Source organism: Cibotium barometz, chromosome 23 (genome assembly GCF_041138505.1).
Source record: "Cibotium barometz isolate CiBa-2024 chromosome 23, ASM4113850v1, whole genome shotgun sequence".
Lineage (NCBI taxonomy): Eukaryota > Viridiplantae > Streptophyta > Polypodiopsida > Cyatheales > Cibotiaceae > Cibotium > Cibotium barometz.
In genome coordinates, this window is record NC_141068.1 from 25779097 (window position 1) to 25800326 (window position 21230).

Below are 21230 nucleotides of genomic sequence, written 5' to 3' on the forward strand. Positions count from 1 at the left end.
TCCCTGAGATCCTCTCTTGAATATCTGCCCCTAGGTAGTGCCTTTAGAGCAAGCTGCTCTAAAGTAAAGGGTGTTAGCAAAAATGTCCGGAGAGCCTTGTTCGGGTATGACGGAGTAGCTGCCATGGAGTCCTCCTGGAGATGTGAAGACCAGAAGATGCCGACGCTTGCCGAAGAGAGAACTGTCTGAAAGCTGAAAATACCTAACGAAGGAGAGGCTGAAGAGGGTAGGGTGACAAAGAGGCTTCTGCAGTGGGGTCCCGGGGGGGGGGGGGGGGGGGGGGGGGGGGGGGGGGGGGCGGGCGGAAAGCGGGGCTGGTGGAAAAGGAGAAAAGGGGGAAAGGGGACGGAGGGCAGCTGCACAGATGGGGGGAGCTCTAGCTGAATTGTAGGGTCTTTGTAAGGGATGTGAAGAGAATTTGGAGATTCACCATGAACCCATAGTGTTATCCGAATAGCCACTGGTTGGCAGGTGATTTTGTCGGGATTCACATAACCCAGGATGCCGCACATTAGACAATCTTGTGGTAATAGTCATAACCGAGGATGCCGAGGTTTCCAGACAGCTTGTAGATACCTAGTTGAGGCTAACTATCTAGAAGCTAGAGTTCTAGATGGAACTAACGGACTGGGTGAATGATGATATTTTTCATCCTTGATTTTGCACAGACTAGTTGTTGGGGGGGAGGAGGGGGGGGGTGTGAAGAGAGAGAGGTTGCTGTCCACCCATGAGCATATGCTTTATGTGGGGCATGCCCTGGTGGTATGGGACACCAAGGTGTATTCCCATGTAGGATCTCTTGAAGTTTTTGGATTTCTCATCTGGGACACTCTATGCTTAGGCATAGTTAATTTCCGCTAGTTGTGAGGAGTGTTGCTAGTTTGTGGATGACAAGATAATGGATTTTCTTGGTTGTGTGGCAACAAGATCTTCTTGGTTGTCTGAGCATGGTAATTCACTGCAAGGGTGGCCAGCTTTATGATTCATCACACTCTCTCTCATAATGGTCAAATGATCTATTTCGATACAAGAGGCAGCTGCAAGTGTACATGAGAGAGATGAGTTGTTTTTGCAAAATCTCTATCTAGGACTTAGTGCCTAAGACCAGTTGGCGTCAGGGTCACTGCGAAATGCGTTTCACTTCCCCTGAAACTCAAAACGCGAAACATTGGTGAAACGTTTCATGCATGGAGTGAAACGTAGAACATTTCAAGGCGGGCATTTTTTTTTTCAAAAAGTGACTTCTATTAAGTATGAGAAAAACATACAAAAGTCACAGCTATAAGCCCATCTTCTCAACATTTAGAAATGGGCATTCAATTCGATGCCCAAATTTCAGAAATGGACATTCAATTCGATGCCCAAATTTGGGGGGTTTTGTCCAATTTGGGACAAAATCCCCTAATTGGTTGCCCAAAGTGAGCAAATCTCAATTTGGATCCCCAAATTGGTTGCCCAATTCTTCCACCAATTCGAGGATTTGGGCAAAACCCCTAAATTCAGGTTTAATTCCGGTTTGGGCAAAACCCCCAAATTGGTTGCCCAATTCTTCCACCAATTTGAGGGTTATGATTGATTGATTTATGTCTAGGCACACTTCTAGGAGCCTAGGACGAAGGGCTTCCTTTTTGACACCCTCATCACACCAGCCTTGATGTTTGGAGCAGCCTTCTGGGGGCCAGATTTATCCGAGGAGGATTGGTAGTGAGTTGAGAGGCCCCAAGTCATGATGTTCTTCCGTATGATCCATAGCAAACCATTAGTCCCACACCAGATTATCCAGGCAGAGTTTGCTGCAGCACCGATGGTAGTGGATGCACTCTTCCAGATAGTCACATACCTCCATCGCATCAGTCACATGGATCCCCAGAGGTACCTGAGGCTTGCCCTGGAGTCCTCCATACAGCTAGCACTTGAGGGCCACTCTGGGGTATGGTATGCACTAGTTTACACTTGGTTCTCAGTATATGGACTCCGCATGGACCGTCTACCCCCCCTTCAGTATAGTTTGGACTCCCCTTTTCTCCGGCTCTCTCACGAGGATACCAACCAGGTTATCCGGTTAGATCTTCTCAGCCTCTACACACATTGCACATGGATCACACCTCCGGAGCTCCCCACGAAGATGCACTTCTACAAAGATCACTTCCTCACACTCACTTAGGATGGATTCATGTGGCATCCGGGCTACTTGAGTGTTCACATGTCCCATGCCATGTGGATTGTGATTGGCCAGATACCTGTTTCATCCCACCGCCTCAGAGTGGAGTCAGGTAGAGCTGAGTGCATCTTTAGAGCCGGGAAGCTCATATGGAGACTCATAGAGGAGAGGATTTGTCGACTATGCCACACAGAGGTTGAGGCGGAGGAGCATTACATATGGCGCTACCTAGTATACTATGAGATCCGCGGGAGGTTTCAGTGTCTATTTCGTGAGGGATTTGGTCCACTTTGCAGGATCATTGACTTCCAGGACGAGTGTTGCCTAGGCCTCTTCGTGGTTGAGCTGCGCAGACATAGGGACACCTTCTTGAGAGAGCTTCGGCCCCAGTCACCCTGCCCCCTCCCTCGCCAACCAACCATCACCAGTTTCTTCCGGACCCAGGAGGTGGAGGACACTGACATAGTGGATCTTGTGGATCCTCCACGAGCTGCTCTGGACCTACCTCGCCCGAGAGGAGTTACCTCGGACCGAGCCTCTGCACTCCAGCGTGCCCGACGCCCTCAACCCCCCCGTCGGCCACGATCACCTCATCAACTCCAAATCCAGGACATGCATCCGCTCCACTGCCATCGAGCTACCTTTCCACATGACATAGCTGAGGGAGACCTCTCGGCCATACTAATTAGCCCCATACTTAATATGTTGGAGAGTGGTATACCATCTACTTGGGGCTAATGTTGCTCTCATGTTTCTATGTTCTTAGTATTCCATGATGATTTTCCATGGACAGTTTCGTATCACCCCAGTGAGATAGCTATGTTTGTGTTTTCTTTCTGTTTTATTTTCCATTCCATGATGAGATATGCCATGGACATTATTGTATCACTTTGGTCTCATAGGCCCATTGGGTCTTTAGTAGACGCTTAATATATCTTTCTTTCTTTCTTTCTCTCTCTCTCTCTCTCTCTCTCTCTCTCACGCTTGTGCGCCTCCAGTTGCTGCCTGCCCTGATTCTGCCCCAGCGCCTGTGCACTGGGCTCCCTCCGCCTCCCCTTTGCCTTGCGCGCTTTGTACCTTCTGTGCCCTGTTTCTGCCGGGCTCACGCTACCTATGCACTGGGCTCCCTCCGCCTCCCCTTTGCCCTGCGCGCTTTGTACCTTCTGCGCCCTGTTTCTGCCCGGCTTGCACGCACGCTGCCGCTTTGCTCCCACCCATTCGCTCTCTTCTCTGCGCGCCTGCCGCAGCCCCCTCTCTGTTCCTACCCCGGACCAATGGTTGAACCCTGAACCATAAGCCACTCCCGCCCTTACCCCATCGTGCATCGGGCCGGCTCCTGTCTTCTCCCGTGTCCTTGACCACAGCTTGAGTTGGGTGACTATGACAATGGTGCTCCCTCTTGAAGACAGAGTGAACAAGATCAAAGAATAGGCTCAAAAGGCCCTTTCAGACCAAAAGAAACTGATAGACATGACATTGAACCAGCATCAAAAGGAGATTCATGCTGTCAGGACTGAGATTCAGGGCAAAGAGGAAATGTACAAACAACTGCAAGCTGAGATGCGACAAGAGATGGAAGCCTGGAAGGACGCATGCCTGGCTGCATGCATGGAGAAATGTATGGAATTATGCAAGGAAGAGATGCACAAGTATGGCAAAGAGGAAGGAGAGCTAGCCACACAAGAAGCTCTTGCTCTAGAGATTGCACAGTTTCGAGACGCCAATGCCAAACTTGAGGCGGAACTAGAGAAGGCTAAGAAGGCAATCACAGCAGAGACTCAAGAGGCCACATCAGGATTCTGAGAGGAGTATGCAGGCCTCTGAAAAGACATGGAAGCAACCAAAGAAGAGGTTGGAGAAACCTCCAAACGGGTTGAGGTTGTGAAAAAGCAAAAAACGGTCCACACCCCGAATGCCAGATCCATCATGACGGCCACGCTTAAGGAAAAGAAGTGTCGCCAATCTAGGGCTCTACATGTGCAAGTAACAGGCTTGCAAGCGGGCAACTCACCGAAAGAGGACGGTGAGACTTTATGAAGACAGATGGGCCTCACTGACACCCCTTTTGTAGATGCTTGGCGAGCCGGGAAGGACTTGACGAGGGAGAGGCCTCTCTTCCTCAAGTTCAAAGATACGGAGTCCCGTTTGGCTTTCTTGAAGAAGAGGGCCACCCTCCGAACCACCAAAATATACCTTGGAGATGACCTCACCCCCCAACAGGTGGAACACAGGAAAGCCGGGATGGTTCAGGTTATGGAAGCCCACAAGGTAGGAAAATGGGCCATTTATCGTGATGATCGAGTCAACATCACGGATAAACACCCCATAGGATAGTGCAGGTTCTATGAGACCGTAGATGCATTGAGGATGGGAGTATGGAATTGCAATGGAACTCTATGGTCAGACACAGGAGGCTTCATAGAGACTTACACATAGGGATATTATCTTCTACACAAAAACGCATCAAAGTCGTGAGAGAGGGCTACCCAAAGTGGAGGGTTATACATAGGACAAACATGCACCACTGGGTTGGGGGGGGGGGGAGGTGCATGCTTGTTTCGCCGTCATTTGAGAGGCATGCTCACAATGGTTAGACAGGATGAGGAGGCTCGTTTTATGTGGATGCGATTAGCTAGGCCTGGCTTGAGAGTGATGCATATTGCAGTATGCTACTTCCCACCAGAGAAATCAGAATATGCATGTAGGAAGACAGAGAAAGGGGAGACTCCTTATGCGCCATTATTTGCAGACATTGCAGAGTTCTCCTAGCAAGGAGAGGTCCTCCTATTAGGAGACTTTAATGCATGGACAAAAGGGGAACAAGTGCAAACATATGACTTCTAGGGAGATGCCATTATGTTGTCAGAAATTGACTTGGCTGAGATGGGCCTCTAGAGGGCCAACCAAGATATGGGGAATGCAACATCATATGGTAGACACTTCTTGGAGATGGGGACTATGCATGAGCTGGTTATATATAATGGGTTGTCCAAATTGCCGCAGTCAGACAGCCTTACATCTTTTCCGCATGGGGGAGGCACTAGTATGGTGGATTACCTCATGGGATCTCCCGATCTTATACCACACATCTCAGACTTCACCATCCCTCCTCCCCCCATACTAGCTGACCATGCATTACTTTCTTTCACGATCCCATGCCCCATCTTACCGCCCACACCCACACCCCCTGTCACCACCTTCACCCGGATTCATTTCCATCATGATCTTGACCACATCTATGAGGACCACCTCTCCCGCCACATTTCAGCTCTCGATTTATCCCTCCCTATCTCCACCATCACATCCCAACTTTCCTCCATCATCCATGACTCCGCCCATGCCAGCTTCCCCTATACCACATGCTCCATAGCAGGTTTGCCAGTGGGATCCCAAACCCAGAATGGATGGTATGATGAAGAGTGCAAAACTACCAGGCTTCGCCTCTTACGCGAGAGGGAACATGGGCTGATTTCAGCAACCAGCTCTTTTTGAGGGAGGACAATTCAGAAGCTTGGCCCATTCTGGAAGAAAAAAGAGCACCTACACCTATCACAGATCCTAGCTTTTGGGAAGCCTATGCACGACAGCTGTATGATGCGCCAAACCAGCCTATACCACAAATGTCACACATCCCTAGGCCTACATCATATTATCTCTTTGATTCCCCCAATGTCACTAGGGCTCTTAAAAAGCTGCATAATGGGAGAGCAAAAGATCATGAGGATCTACGCGCGGAACATTTTGCCCATGGGCACAACGTATTAGCTCCCATTCTTGCCGGTCTTTTTAACAGTGCACTCTGTGAAGGCTTCCCACCTTCTTGGACTACCAACACCATTGTCTCCATCCACAAAGCAGGAGATCCCACGGACCCAGGTAACTATAGGATTATCATGATTGGTCAAACAATGGCCAAAATCTATGGGATGGTACTAGAGGACATGATGCGCTCTCTAGCAGAGAGGATGGGAATTAAAGCATCAAGCTAGGTAGGCTTGATGAGAAACTTCTCCACGCTGAACCATATCTTTACTTTAGGGGCTGTCATAGAGGAGGCAAGGTCCTCAAAGAGACATGTGTATTGCTGTTGCGTGGATTTCTGCAAAGCCTTTGACTCCGTCCCTTGATCTCGTTTGATAGGACGCTTGCAGGAGCTCCAGTTCTCACATGAGATGATATGGGGTGTGATGGCACTATATGAGGCAGTTATCGGCTGAGTACGTGCACCCGCCGGTGGGACCTCGGGAGATATATGTAGCACTGTTGGGGTTAAGCAGGGCTGCCCACTCTCACCTACACTCTTTGGCCTATACATTGATGAGATCACAATATTTGTGGATAGTTTCGGATGTAGAGGTTCACCATTGGTTGAGACAGTAGTGCCCATATGGCTATATGTTGACGACATTGTCTTGATCTTAGATTCGGCCGAGGGTTTACAGAAACACTTAAAGCATTGGATAGATTTTGCAGGGAGAGAGACCTTACGGTCAATTTGGGCAAAACCAAGGTTATATTCTTCAACACATCTTATGCAACTGCCTCACCATTTTCTTTCATATACATATTACAGAGACGCCCCAGTGGAGATTGTGCACAAGCATGTGTATCTAGGAGTCACTTTTATAGGCCCTTGTTTTGCCACTGACCGACTTGCGAGGGGCCCTAGCCCGTATGGAGAGACAGTGTTTCCAGGCATGTACATTTCCAAGAACCCCTCACTAAGTGCTACGACCAACGGCTATGTATGGTGCCCCCCTTTGGGGCCAAGCCTAGGGAAGGATCACTGGAGGAGCATAGAGAGGCTACAGGTGACGATGTTGTCACACATGATCAGGAGTAAGCCATCTGTACCACATGACATTCTACATGTAGAGTTTGGGGTGGCCCCACTGGTTATAGATGCCCTTTTTCAGACTATCACTTATATTCAGCATGTATACACGCTTGACAGAGATCGCCTCCCACGACTAGCACTAGAGTCCTCTATGGAATTATATGGCGAGAGGGAGAGGGAGTGATTGAGACGAGCTGGACTGCCCTCCTCCTCAGCGACACGACCACCACCATTACGGACACATGCATGGTACTCTGAGGTAGTCGAGTGGTTTCATGCACATGGCATACAAATGGACCGTCTCCCCCCGTTTCAGTGTAGCTTGGATTCCCCATACCTTGATCTCTCATGTCAGGAGATCAACCGGATCATCCGTTTAGATCTACTCGGGCTACACATACACCGGACATGGGTGTCTCCATTAGAGATTGGTAAGAAGTGTGAGTTCTACAGAGATCACTTCCTGAGACTCTCCGAGGATGGATTCTTTGAGATACCGGGATACATGCAGATACACATGTCACATGCCATGCATGTCATGATCGGCCAACTCAGGGTATCCTCCCACCGCCTCAGAGTAGAGACTGGCAGAGCTGAGGATATCCCACATGAGGAGAGGACATACACAATATGCATCACAGGAGCAGTAGAGGATGAGGCCCATTATATGCTCAGTTGCCCGGCTTACTTGAGATACAGGGGAGATTCCACTACCTCTTCCGAGCGGGATTTGGACCACTCACACGGGTGATACAGTTTGAGGGGATCAGAGGTGCTTGGGCATGTACTTGATGGAGCTCAAACGACACAAGGATGTAGTGTTGAGGCAGCGTGCTAAGAGACAGCCCGGGCTCCGACAGGACACCTCACAAAGAGCCATCACAGATTTCTTTGTGGTACATACATCCACATTGGAATCCATTGCCCACAACAGTTCCTCTACTACGACATCAGAGCCCACCACCCGTACCCACGCTCCAGCTCCATGCCCGAGAGGAGTTCTTAGTGAGAGAGCTCGATTCATTCTGCGAGCCAAACGTCCCTGACCCGGAGCATCAGGACCCTCCACCACACAGAGACGGATTTGTGAGGTTCTCCGCCAACATGTCACGCTCCCATCACACAGGCCTGACATTCACTCCACCATCAGATCAGTTCTGGCCAAGGCGGGTATTGCCATTAGCTGATCACAGCATATCTCACTCTACACAAGATCATCTGCTGATCACATGTACTGTCAGATGTTCATTTTACTTTTTCTTTCAGTTTTCCATGGCTCAGTATATCCATGGTACCATTGTATTACTTTTGGTCTCATAGGCCCTTGGGGTCTTCCATAGACGTTAATATAACTCACTCTCTCTCTTTTTCTCTCTCACCCTTACCACTCAAGCCATTACATGCGCATGTAACATGCATCTTTTTTTATACTTGAATACAAAAAAAGTTCACCACAACCACCACCCCACGCTGGATTTTTTAGTTCAACCTAATTACTACCTCTTTGAGCTGCATCCCCAGAAATTTTGAAGTTTAGCTTGATTTCCTCTACATGCTTTGTACAAACTTTACACAACAAAAGGTCAGCAAAGAAAAGATAGAGTAAATTGAACCTTGGTAGGACAGGACCTTTGTGTAAGGCTAATGGGCAAGAATTGAAAGAGCACCCGATTATTTGCTGTGTCACCATATGTGTAACTTGGGGTCTGACCACTCACATCTACGTGTTTGTTTGCATCTCTCTGTAATTCTTACATTTGCATATGCTTATTGAAGAATGTTTTTGAGTGGTTTTTTACAGTCATATATACCTTGTGAATCACAGATAGATATCTCATTTGAATGCAGGAATATAGCCACATTACAAGGAGAAGGATTGAGTATCTCTACTCGACTCAACCTGAACCGGACCAGTTTACTGTCCTTGTTCGTGCAATTCCGAAATCTAGTCAGCAGACGTATAGTCAACAAGTGGAGGAGTTCTTTCATACATATTATCCTGACACATACTTACTACAAAATATTGCATACACGAATGGAAAGTGGCAAAATCTGCTGGTATGTGGATGCAATCATTCAACGTCTTAAACTACCATGTTTAGAGCTATGGTAGATCAGGTCATGAAGTCCTCACGTGTGGTTGGGTCCCATGGTTTTCTCATTGTAAAACTTTTTTGCTCTTTGGTGTGTTTTTTAGTGTCAACGTCTGTGGCCAATGCAGTAAGTGTCGTTATACAAGCTCCTCAATCAGTTGACTTTCGCTTTGTTTTTCAGCGTGAGGTGCAATGGTTGTTGGAGGAAGTGCAATTTTTGAACTCGCTACCAGCAAGGGAAAGAGTCCCACAACGAATAGGTTTTCTGGGTATGTTTGGAAAGAAAGAAGACCCACTTAATCTATACTTAAATCAATTGGAAGGATTACAAAAGGACATAAAGGATTTTCAGGCAGAGTTTGTTCAGGCAAAAAAAGTACGTTGTTCAGTCATTCACGTTTAGATGCGACTTTCTGCAAGATGATGAGGGAATCAATGTAAAAAGCACCAAATAACTAGTATGTTTTTTGCAGGAGATTCCAGTCTCTTTTGTATCATTCAAAACACGATGGGATGCGGCAGTGGTCTCACAGACTTGGCAAACCCCCAATCCTTTGCAGTGGGTCACTGAATGGGCGCCTGAGCCACGTGATGTGAACTGGCATAGTCTTTCTATTCATTTTTCTCATCTGTGGATTATCAGACTATTAGTGGGAGTAATTTTCTTCTGCATCACGATCCTATACTTTATTCCTGCTGGTCTGGTGTATACTCTTGCTACACTCAACAATTTGAGGACATGGTTTCCTTTTACACAACGAATCCTATCAATGTGAGTATGTCTAAAGCTCTAAATGTGTTGGGTCGTGTTGAATTTACATGTCTTTGCATGATTTTTACGCGTGTGTGTATAGTGACGAACACATTTGCGTGAGTGACAACATACCATTCTTCCAGCCATGTTCCAAGTCCCTTTCCTTACTGTTCATATTTCCCCACGTTGTCTTGTAAAAATGCCATATGATTTATATTTGAGACTTGGAGGATGTGGGTGCAAGGGTTATCAACAAGACTCTGTTATGAGATTCGCGGGAGATTTCAAAGCCCGATCACTTCTGAGAGCCAGAAGTCCCTGCCCCCAGAGATCCGGACGTTCCATCCATCAGTTGCAGATCCAGGATATACTCCGGATACATGGACCATAGGAGGTGGATTTAATCACGGCCCTACACTCTGTCATGGAGGAGGATGGTGCTATTATTGGATGAGGATAGCACATGGCTAGTTGGGTTGATCACATTCTGCAGGTATCACATAGTGCGTGGGCCCTTTCCTTTGGGTAGATACTAGGTAGTTGTTTTTCCTCCCATGTTTTGTTGATATACGATGTTTTATTGGAGCTTTGCCGTCACAGAGAGCTCATGCCAAGGCAGCACTCCGAGAGATATAGCCAGTGTGGTGCCTCCTAGACCTCCATCACAGATTTCTTTGGGCCACAGCCCCTGATTACAAACGCCCAACCACATTACCAGGACCATCCAAGTCCACGACACCCTACACGGACGCGTGATCCTCTAGTTCCACGTACACAAGCCCCCAGGGGCATGTTTGTTGAGATATGCAGCACTGTATTATGTTACAGCCAGCAGATAGTTGTCTTGGCAATTTTAGGTTTCCGGTTCCATGAGGAGTTGGAGGATTGAAGAATGGTTTATGTTCTTCAAGAATCTGAGAAAGTTCTGTTTTTTTGTCTTGTTTCCACGGTCAGATGTGGGAGCCACAGAGCACCAAATGGATCTTCACAGAGATGTGAGCCCGTGGCTTTAGCCCAGCTTTTGAGGACAGATTTGCAGCCAGCCTACTCCGAGCTTGGGATCACCTCAGGCTAGCCCTTCGGCAGCTTGCTCCGGTAGCCTTGGAGGAGCACCTTCGGCAGCCCATGATTTGGAACTCCCTGATCCATTTACCCAGTGGCCACATGTTGGGAGCCTGACCTCATGTATCATGGGGAGCCTTGAGCACAAGACCTACAAGGTCCCTTGGAGACTGGCTTGCTTTCAGACAGCTTCCCCGGGAGGCTCAGGAGAGGGTTGGCTGGGATCCGGGGTAGAGATAGACTCGGCCTCGACATCGACTCTGCTATTCCCCTTGAGTGGCCGACCCCCATCTGAGACTAGACCCATCCTCAGTGGGGTTGGGTGTGTTTACTAGGCATGATATTATCTTGGCAATCCATGCCGCGGATGAGAGCTATGCTTTGCTCATTGGACCCCATGGCAGACTAGAGAGATCAGAGACCCATCTGGATGATTTCAGTGGTTGCACCTTGCAAAGGGTGAGGGTGATCAAATTTCAGGCACATGAGTGGCACATTTATCCCCCGTCGGCCAAGGTGGCAAGGGAGACTGGTGGTTATGGATTTGGGAGAGATGGCCCCTCACGCGCCTCCAGTGGGACCCAAGGGAGTGGACTTGGCGTGATCCTATTGACCGGGAGGAGACACTGGTTACCCCGTTCTTCACATACACCACGCGGTTAGGCTGCAGGATTCAAATGCTCGAGGTTGAGGGCACCATGGCAGCAACAGTACATTGGTAGTCACAGGGCCTCTCACAGCGTTTTCTCTCAAATTTTTGGAAGAGGCTATGTGGGACAGTTTTCAGCCTTGAAAGATCACCCTCTTTCTTTGGTTGTTGGCACACAGGAGTTTGGTAGTTGGCACGTGGTTGGCCATTGGCGGTCGACCAGTAGCTTGTTCGAGTTTCGGCCACCCTCAAGAGTCTCAGTGACATTGTCTTTGGGATTGCCCGAAGGCTCAGCAGGTTTGGTAGTTGATTCTCTGCATTTTCACGATGGACAGGACCATGATCCATATCGTTTCATGGAGCATTGTTGCTTGGGCCACAGAGGCTAAGGTAGTCATGGCTCTTATGAGGAGGAAGGTGGGGGGCTAGCCCTTCAGCCTTCGCATTTAGGCCGTTCTCTAGTCCCAACCCCGTCTACTGATCATTGGACTCCGTACTCGTGCCAGAGATGGGAGATTTGTAGCAGCATTGCAGCGTGGCACATCTGGAGAGCTCGATGCAGTGAAGCCGTTTGGGGCTCCCACACTCCACATGCGGAGTCTCTTAGGAGCATTTGGCTGGATGTAGTGAAGCCATCGAGGGCTCCCACACTCCGCATGCGGAGTCTCTCAGGAGCATTTGGCTCGACATCATCCATACCCTCCACGATCAGTGGGGGAAGTTGCAAGGTGGCTCTGACCGCATGCAGAACCAGCAGGAAGCTTTCTTGAGGCTCTGGCGGCTTGGCCCTTTTCTCACAGATAGAGGTGGTGATCCCACTTGGCACTACAGACCACTTGTGTGGTTATTCCCTCCCCCTGTATGAGATAGCCTTCTCCTCATAGAGCAGCTAGCCGAAGGAGAAGTGCATCTTTCTCCCCCCTTTTTTGATTCTTTGATTCTTGCCCCGCACAGGGAGGCAAGTCTATATCTAGCCCTTCGTGGTTGTATTTAGCCTTTTGAATCTGTTTTTGGTAACTAATAGAAGGATCTTTTTCCTAGAAAAGAAAAGGCCAAAAACCAGTGTCAACAGCTTGGGTAGAAAGAGGAGCGCATAGATTATTAAGATGATAGTCTTATTTTTGAATCATGCATGTGTAGGAGAGGGGCCAAAGGGCCTCCTAGCTCTAGAAGCTTGCCTGTACCCTTTTAACATGGGTATTGCCACTTGTTAGGAAGTGCCCATGCCCACCCACCTGGCCAGTCTGGGAACAACCCACACTCCTTTAATAAACGGGCACCCAATTTATATGTTTCCGCCCTTTATTATATTTGTGCTTGAGTTTTAAGTGTGGTGTGAACCTACACCATCATTTACATTAGTTATAAAACAATTGCATTTTCTAAGCTGGACCAAAACCAATACTCACCTTCTACAAAGCACATAAGATACACACTGTTAGGCCCAAACAGGTTTACGTGCACACACATCCATGAGGATTCCAAGGTATCTTTGACCCTGTGGATGTTTTTTCATAATGTAACTGTAGTTCAAATAATCCCCCATGGAGGTCCTTGGGTATATGAAACATTGCTTTGGAGTCTTGGCAAATGACCGTCATCAATCATGGAATTCACGCTTAATTATCTAGACTAGTGAGTACTCACACGGATTATAGCCAATTGGTGCGAACGAGAATGGGACCTTGCCATTGCATGCATGCATTCATGCAGGCAATGTGAACACAAAAATTATATTATGATAAACACATGCTAAGGCCAAATATGACCTATGGGACCAATGACAAAGCATAGACCATTAGTTACCAAAAAAAACTAAAAAAAACTAACGATGTCCATAAAAATGCTAGGAGAGCTTATGGAGCTTGACACACATATATCACGTGGGGGTTGGGATTTGTTATGAGAGTTGTCATGACCCTATGAATTTTGTGCAGCATAAATGTGAGCATGGTGGTCGGTGAGCAAGACATACTTGTGGCAAGGGTTTTATTAAAACAACCCCATGTGTGGAGGGGACAAGGGGACAGGTTTAAAGCCTTTAAAATTAAGAAAAACCTTTGGTATCTCCTTTTGTGAATCGCGACCCTTTTTAGGGGAAGGCTACGTTATTTTTGGAGGACTCTTTTTGGAGGAATCAGGCTGCATGCTGCACGTGGAAGAGGCTGGTCGTGGAGAGAGAGAGCTGGTGCAGGCTGCAGGGCTTTTTCATGCGCAGGCACACACAGAGCTGCAGGAGGCGGACAGAGTTGGTGCAGGTCTTTCTCATGCCTTCTCTCTCTTGCAAGGAAACGTGGGGCTGAACAGCACGTAGGCTTTCTCTCTCTTGCTAAGAGTTGACTGCAGCATACACACACGTGCTGTTCTCTTGGAAAGGGTGGGCGGTTGGGCTGCAGCTACACGCAGGAGGTTTGGTGCATGGGAAAGCTGCCGACTGAAACCTAAACCAAAGTGCAGTAGACTAGCAGTCACCCAAACACAGTTGTAATCCAGCAAATAAGACAAATAAAAGGGAGCTAGAGTGCTCCGATACAAAAAGAACAGCGACACCTGTTGGCCCCAAAGCTTGGTGTCCCTTTCGGTATTTCTTTATTCAAATTCAATAGAAGAGTTTAACTGAATACATCATGGCCATTCATGGCTTATACATATGCTTGCCCAAACTGCCAGTCCTTTGGACCTCATAGCATAGAGTTTTCACACAGCCCTGTGCCCCAAAACACCACACTGTTATTCACCTCTAATCAGCCAAGATAGTACATCCATGAGGCCCTGTAAACACGGTCAATTTGCCCATGCATGTAGCAGCCATGAAACAGTCCATGAACCCCTCCTGAAACATTCAATTGTTGCTTCTGTTTCTGCCCTCTTGGGCTGCAAATTCCTCCTCTCACAAGGAACCGAGAGAAAAACCCCCGAACAGCCCTCTAACTGGAAGAAAGAGAAGCTATGTACTCCTTAGGCTCGCATGCGTGTGACCAGAGCAGCCATCATCCTTGCCTCAATCTATATCTTCACCAAGACCGGTTGAGAGAGAGAGAAATGAAATGTTATATTAACGTCTTCAAAAGGCCATAATGACCTATGAGACCAAAAAGTTTCAACCATAAGAGAGAGAGAGAGAGAGAGAGAGAGACAAGAAAGGCTTCAGCCCACACCTCCGCCTGCAACCTGAGTGTAGCTTCGGGTGTTGCCCTTGCAGTCCAACAACTCACGAAAAGAGAGAGAGAGAGAAGATGGGAGAAAGAGAGACCTGCTGTCCTGCAGTCCTGGCCGCCAACCATAGTCACAAGGGAACGTCGTTCCAAGCTCTTGGAACGGGGGAACGTGTTCCATAGAGATAGCCGTTCCCGTTCCCGTTCCAAAATGGCACCGCAGACCATGTAAGAAATATAAGTGAACTATGTATCATGTAGAACACATCTATGCATTATCATGGCCACTACTGAGATGGTTTGAGGTTCTTTCTTTACTATGCCTCTTTCCAAAGCATTTACAGATATATAAAGTAAATTTATAAACACATTTATGCAATGATGTGGCGTTCCCGATTCCTTTCCCTTTTATTCAAGCTTTTCGTTCCCGTTCCAAACAGTCATCCGTTCCCCAAAACGTTCCCGTTCCCTTGTGACTATGCCGCCAACCTCCTCACAAAGAGAGAGAGAATTATTCACCTGCAGACTACCCGCCCACGTGCAGTCCAGACGTGCCGGTTCTCCACCGGTTCTCCACAGCCCAGTCCACGTGTAGTCCAACCGTCGCCAAAGAGAGAGAGAGGATCGTTTCTGTCCTGTGTGTCCTCAACGTGCAGTCCAGCCAGTCGGCAGCTTTCCCAAGCACCAAACCTCCTGTGTGTAGCTGCAGTCCAGCCGCCGACCCTTTCCAAGAGAAAAGCATATGCGTGTGTATGCTGCAGTAGACTCTTCACAAGAAATGAAATGAAATGTTATATTAACGTCTTCAAAAGGCCAAAGTGACCTATGAGACCAAAGTTACAACCATAAGGACTGAAGGTAAGTATCTAGCCCCACAATACATCAGTAGGGAGCATCTGGAAGCAGCAACTAGGGAGAGTGGGAAGCTAATGCTACTAGTCAAAATGGGGTGCATGAGTACATGGATACATGAATACATGAATACATGAATATGGGGGAGTACAAAAGTGACAGTGAGTACAACAGTATATGGCTGGAGTGGTAATCATCCTAGGAGCTCTAGCATGGGTCTCTGCCGGATGGCTTGGATATCTGCCATAGTGAGATGCCTGGTCGGACGAGCCCGATGCCTCGCAATGATGCTTTGAATCATCCAGTGTAGGCACCGTCTCTGATGTAAGGATCCGCGAACCCTCGGGCGTCTGGATCTGCCCAACTGGATAGCTCTCTCAACTAGAGTCCCACGGGGTGCCCACTGTTGGGCTGTCGGTTGTGTGTCCTCCCGGGTAGTCCCTCTAAAGAAGTCAGTAATCTGTGTCTGTGTGGACTCCCTGCCAGTCGGGCGTCTGCTCCTCATAATGGACTCTCTAAGCCTGCGGATCTCCAGGAGATAAAAACCCAAGCATCGCTGATCACAATAGTCCATGACTCTAGCCAGTGGTCCAAATCCCTCTCTGAAAAGGCAATGGTAGCGCCCTCAAATCTCATAATATGGTGTGCAGCGACAGATGTAGTGCTCCTCCGTCTCTGGCTCTATCCAACAAATCTGACATATCCTGTCCCCTGGAGGTATGCCTCTAAATGTGCCTGTCTCTATCTCTAACTGATGTGAAGAGGTGCGGATCTGCCCAATGGCGTACCTCAATCCACGAGACAAATGGGTATCCATGTAGCTTGGTCTAAGTATAAAGCCATCCTCAGTGGTGCGGAGAAGATGGTCTCTATAGAGAGCCATCTTCGTCCCTAACTCCTGTGAGGGCTCTAGCCATGTCCTCCTAGTGTCCAACTGAATGAGGTCCTGTCTGATGACTCTACTAATCTCAGAATGTGTCAAGGTGAGAGAGGGTGCCTCTAGAGAGTACTGGAAGGGGTGGAAGTCTGTCTAAGCTGAACCCGTGGAGCTCAAACCAGGATGCTATCTGCGCATACCAACATGAAGCGTCTCCCTCCATGGCTAGCTAAAGCAAGTCGTGCATACCGGTGTCGGGGAAGCTCCCAGGTGCTATGAATGAAGGACACTAATCTGGCAAGAGCCTCGATTACGATCAGTGGTGCTCCCATCTCGGCTCGGATAATCTCATGGGGTATTGAGGCCTTAGCCCGAATCATCCTGGAGATCATGGACACAAGTGGTCTCTCCATCGATCTCCATCCATCGTATGTGCGTCCTGATCGACTGTGACGATCTAGGCTAGGCCCCCATATCTGTACTCCATATAGCATAGCCGATGTGACCAACGTGTCAAAAAGCCACAGCTTAGTGCGTGGCTCCTGAAACTGTACCTGTGAGCACATCCTCTCTAGGCCTCCTAGTGCTACATATCCTCTAGTGAATCTGGCCTCTGCTGCCCCCCTCATGGAAAATGTGGGCCCAGTGAACACCACACCAAGATATGTGTATGAGTCAACATACTCCACTGTCTCCTGCCCGTATGTGAAAATAGGCGCTAATTTCCAGACCCACTGAGCTGTAGTGTTAAACACCATAACCCTAGTCTTACCAAGGTTGACTGAGAGCCCACTGTCCTGTGCATAAGCATGTAAAGTATCCAAGTGCCTCTGCATACCCTCTGGTGAGTTTGCTATAAGCACAATATCATCAGCATATAAGAGCAGAGGTATCCAAGTGCCAGCCAACTGGGCTCCTCTGTCCCCTCGTGTCCCAATATAATCAAAGATCTCATCAATGTATAGTCCAAATAGAGTCGGAGAGAGCGGGCAGCCCTGTTTCACCCCTATAGTGGAGTGTACTAGCTGGGAGAGATCCTCTGAAGTCCGCACCTTCCCAACTACGGTCTCATAAAGTGCCATAATACCCCAAATGAGCTCACATGGAACCCCCAAGTCTTGCAGCCTGCGCATCAGTCTAGCTCTGGGCACTGTGTCAAAGGCCTTGCGGAAATCCACAAAGCCACAGTAGATCCTCCTCCCATGTGCTCTGCCCTCCTCAATGATAGCCCTGAGGGTAAAGATATGATCCAAAGTAGAGAATCTCCTCCGGAAACCGGCCTGTCCCTGAGCTCGGACCCCTTGACTCTCATCTGCTCAACTCATGCTCAAGAGTAGAGGCATATAGCTTGGCCAGCAAGTGACCAATCATAATGGTGCGGTAGTTAGTCGGCTGGCTCGGATCTCCAGACTTGAGTACCGGCACAATCGTGGAAGTACTCCAAGTCCCAGGAAACCCCTCACACATGGCTCTATTAAACATGACAGCTAGCAAGTCTGCAATCATATCTCTAGCATGTATGAAATACTAGGCTACAATGCCCTCATGATCCTGTGCCCTCCCTGTATGCAATCTGTTGATGGTCCTCCTCACCATCTCTGCTGTGAAGAAGGTAGAAGTGGGTGGACAAGGCTCTAGAGGGTTCGGTAGTGGTGGCTGCTCTGGTACTGTGTAGAGGGAGGCTGCATACTCGCCCCATGTATCTGGAGAGGTAATGGCCGGATGCGGGGGGTGCACTCTAAGCAATCTCCAGGCCTCCCCAAAATCCTGACTCAAAAACAACTGATAGATGTCTCTCTCCAGCCGAGCTAAGAATGCTCTCTTCTTCCGCTGAATTAGGGATCGGAAGATGATGCGTGACTGTCTATATGTAGTAACACCTGTGGCCACCTCTCGCTGTAGCCGGGCTCTGAGCTCCCTACAGTCATCATCATACCAACTATTCTGGGGCATGCTCCCAGGACGTGGTCGTACTGTGGGTTGCGTGTGTGGGAAGGCCGTCGCTGTAGCTGTATGTAAAGCCTCTGTCAGGATCTGTGTGAGCTCTTCTAATGGCCTCTGTGGATCCTCTGCACTCAACAAGCTGTAGATCTCTGCGGTGTATACTCCATCAGTCTCTCTACAGAAGGTATATCTCGGGTGATAGGAGGACTGCCCAACCTGGCGGATACTGTAGTGGAAATCCACTGTAAAGGAGAGAAGTGCATGATCCACCGTAACTCCGATGGGCCTGGGGCCAATCGCAAAATCCTGGATACTCGGGATGAAGGTTGGCGAGGCTAAAACATAATCCACTGTGCTGGCCCCATGTCTGTGTGGAAAGCAAGTAAAGCCACTGGCAAGTGGATACCTCTCTAGGCCATTTAAAATGGCCAGCCCATGTGCAGTCCCCATCTCCAAGAGGTATCTCCCATACTCAGTACACTCCACCTCATCCTGTGATCTGCGCGTCAAACACATCTCCTCCACATCTATCTCTCTCAACATCTCCTCCGAAGTGTCAAAGAAGGAGGTCTGGTACTGAGCCGTTCGAGCATTAAAGTCCCCAAGTATGATAACATCTCCCTCCCTGGAGAACTCCCATATGTCCTCATCTAGAGTCATATATGGAGATTGCCCCTTGGGCGTTGCATAATGAGATGTGCTGGGTGGAAAGTAACATATGGCAATGTATAGGGGTCTACCCTCATCTGCCCTCACTCTGACCCACATGTACCTCGCGCTCTCATCACGGCGCATAACATGGATGAGTGGCTGAAGCTCCTCTCTAAAAAGAACTGCAACTCCTCCGGATCTGCGACCACCATGCTTCGAACGGGCCTCAGTCGTCTCCCATTTGTATCCCGCCACTCTCGGTAATGTGCTGCCTAGGGCCTGATGTGTCTCCGAGTAGAAGATGATGTCCCTATCTCTGAAGCTGTCCTCAAAGGCCCCCACATCCAGTCTCAATGCTCCGTTGCAGTTCCATACTGCAAGTCTCAGACTGGTCCCATAGGTCTCGCACCGTCAGGTGGTGCGTCTCTCTAGTATCACCACTCTGCCTCCTCTGTAAAATGCTAGCTTCCCTTTTTCTCTGGCTGCCCTAATCTCCGACATGCACTCCCTCATATGTGCTAGTTGTGCCAAGGTGAGGTCATCTCCTAAAAAGATGCCCGTTTTCTTAAGGGCGGAGCGCTTGGCCAAGAAATCCTTCTTGGCCTCCAAATTGGGAAAGCGTAAAATGAGAGCTCTCTCCTTCGAGCTCTCTCCTCCATTCTTATCTTTCTTGCCCACTCTCCATGCCCCCGTGTGTGTAGGCCTCGAAATGCCCATGCGTGTGTATAAATCTTTGGCTTCCTCCTCTACATTGTCACCGTCCTTAAGCCCCGTGATCCGCACATGAAGTTCCCTTGTCTTTCTTCTTTGTTCCTCCTCAATGGTTAGGTTGATAATCTTCGAGGTAAATGTGCTTTCGGCCTCCTTGTTCTTACCTTTCTTGACCACTTCTATCCATTTCTCCGCTTTATCTACTTGCTTTTGCGTCTTCGTGAGCACCTCCACCCACGAGGAGGTCTCCCGGGCTTTCTTTTCTTCTCCCTCTTGAAGTGTTCTCACTTGGGCCTTGATGGTGTTCAGCTCCTCCATCATGACGGGCTGAATTTCACCTTCCTCGAGCTTATGTTGAGCACGTGCTTCTTCTATCTCTATCTTGAGATTTGCGATCTCTGCATCTTGGGCTGCTATCCGCGCTTCAAGCTTCTTGACTTTGTCAAGAAGGCTCTGGTTGACCATATTAATTGCATTGTCCGTCTCTTTCTTGTGTTGTTGGATGGCTGCCTTGATCAGGTCTTCAATGTCAATCCTCTCCATCTTGTCTTGGGCTGAAAAAGGCTGGTTTCGGGTTAAAAATTAATTAACCCTTGGCCATAGGAAAAGCTCTGTGCGTGTCTACAGTGCTTCCCACAGAGAGAGAGGCCAGAGGGGGCTGTTGCGAAGAGAGAGAAAGATAGGCAGCAAACGAGAGAGAGAGAGAGAGAGAGAGAGAGAGAGAGAGAGAGAGATATTAACGTCTACGAGAGGCCAAAGTCGGCCTATGAGACAAAAAATAATACAACTGTGTTCTTCCGGTCACCGGAAGAAAAGAAACAAAAGAAAGTGTGCATGTGTCTGGATACAACTGTGAATCATCATGGATCGGTGGAGCCCATATACAAACAATATAAGGGGGGTGGGGATGTGGATGGAGTGCTAAGGCAAGATGCATCTCTATATGCTGAAGGGGTAGTACAAGCATGCTATGCAGATCTATGTCTAACTCCATCCAGTGCCATAAGAGGGATATAAGATATCATACATCGCCGATGCTGAGGCTGTGAATGGCATGAACATGTACCCTGAGTCTGAATGAAAGCGAGCTAGCCTCTCCTGTGTCTCCATCTGGTGTCTCATTCGGATAGCTGCTATCTCTCGGTGACGGAGTCGGGGTGCTCTATGTCCAGTCTGTCTAGGTCTCCTCCTGGCTCTCAATTCCTCTGCTCTCTGTGCGGTCACCCCACGTGGTACATCAGCTGGCACTGGCATAGCTCTCTGGAAGAAATCTGTGAGCTGGGACTGTCTCCCACCCCTAGTGGGAGCGGGTGTCTGGAGGAGTCTCTCTCGAGAACTATGAAGCTCTAGTAGTAGTCTGCCAAGCTGTCGCTGGTCCGAGGCCTCCATCAACTGATGTAGTGAGAAGAGTGCTCCTCAAACAATCCTGCATATCTATCTCTGACCCCCTGGTGGGCTCTACATCTACATACAAAGTGATCCTC

At 48.6% G+C, this 21230-nt stretch overlaps 3 protein-coding genes across 4 annotated transcripts in view; 1 reads left to right on the plus strand and 2 right to left on the minus strand.

Moving 5' to 3' along the window:
• LOC147625787 (hyperosmolality-gated Ca2+ permeable channel 2.3-like) overlaps positions 1 to 21230 on the plus strand; it is a 106135-nt gene that overhangs the window by 53552 nt on the left and 31353 nt on the right. For both annotated transcript variants that reach the window (XM_086817355.1, XM_086817356.1), the window contains exons 4-6: positions 8847 to 9056; positions 9273 to 9467; positions 9565 to 9863. In XM_086817355.1, the coding sequence (XP_086673481.1) occupies positions 8847 to 9056; positions 9273 to 9467; positions 9565 to 9863 (704 nt within the window). The remainder of the gene's footprint in view (positions 1 to 8846; positions 9057 to 9272; positions 9468 to 9564; positions 9864 to 21230) is intronic.
• On the minus strand, positions 10423 to 19443 carry LOC147625788 (uncharacterized; the record flags this gene model as incomplete). Its single annotated transcript, XM_086816986.1, has 2 exons — positions 10423 to 10533; positions 18109 to 19443. Coding segments are annotated over 2 exons (1446 nt in total), but the record flags the coding sequence as incomplete, so codon positions are not given.
• LOC147625789 (uncharacterized) lies at positions 19320 to 20365 on the minus strand. Its single transcript, XM_086817365.1, has one exon. The coding sequence runs from the start codon at positions 20287 to 20289 to the stop codon at positions 19447 to 19449; it is 843 nt and encodes a 280-aa protein (XP_086673491.1). The 5' UTR covers positions 20290 to 20365; the 3' UTR covers positions 19320 to 19446.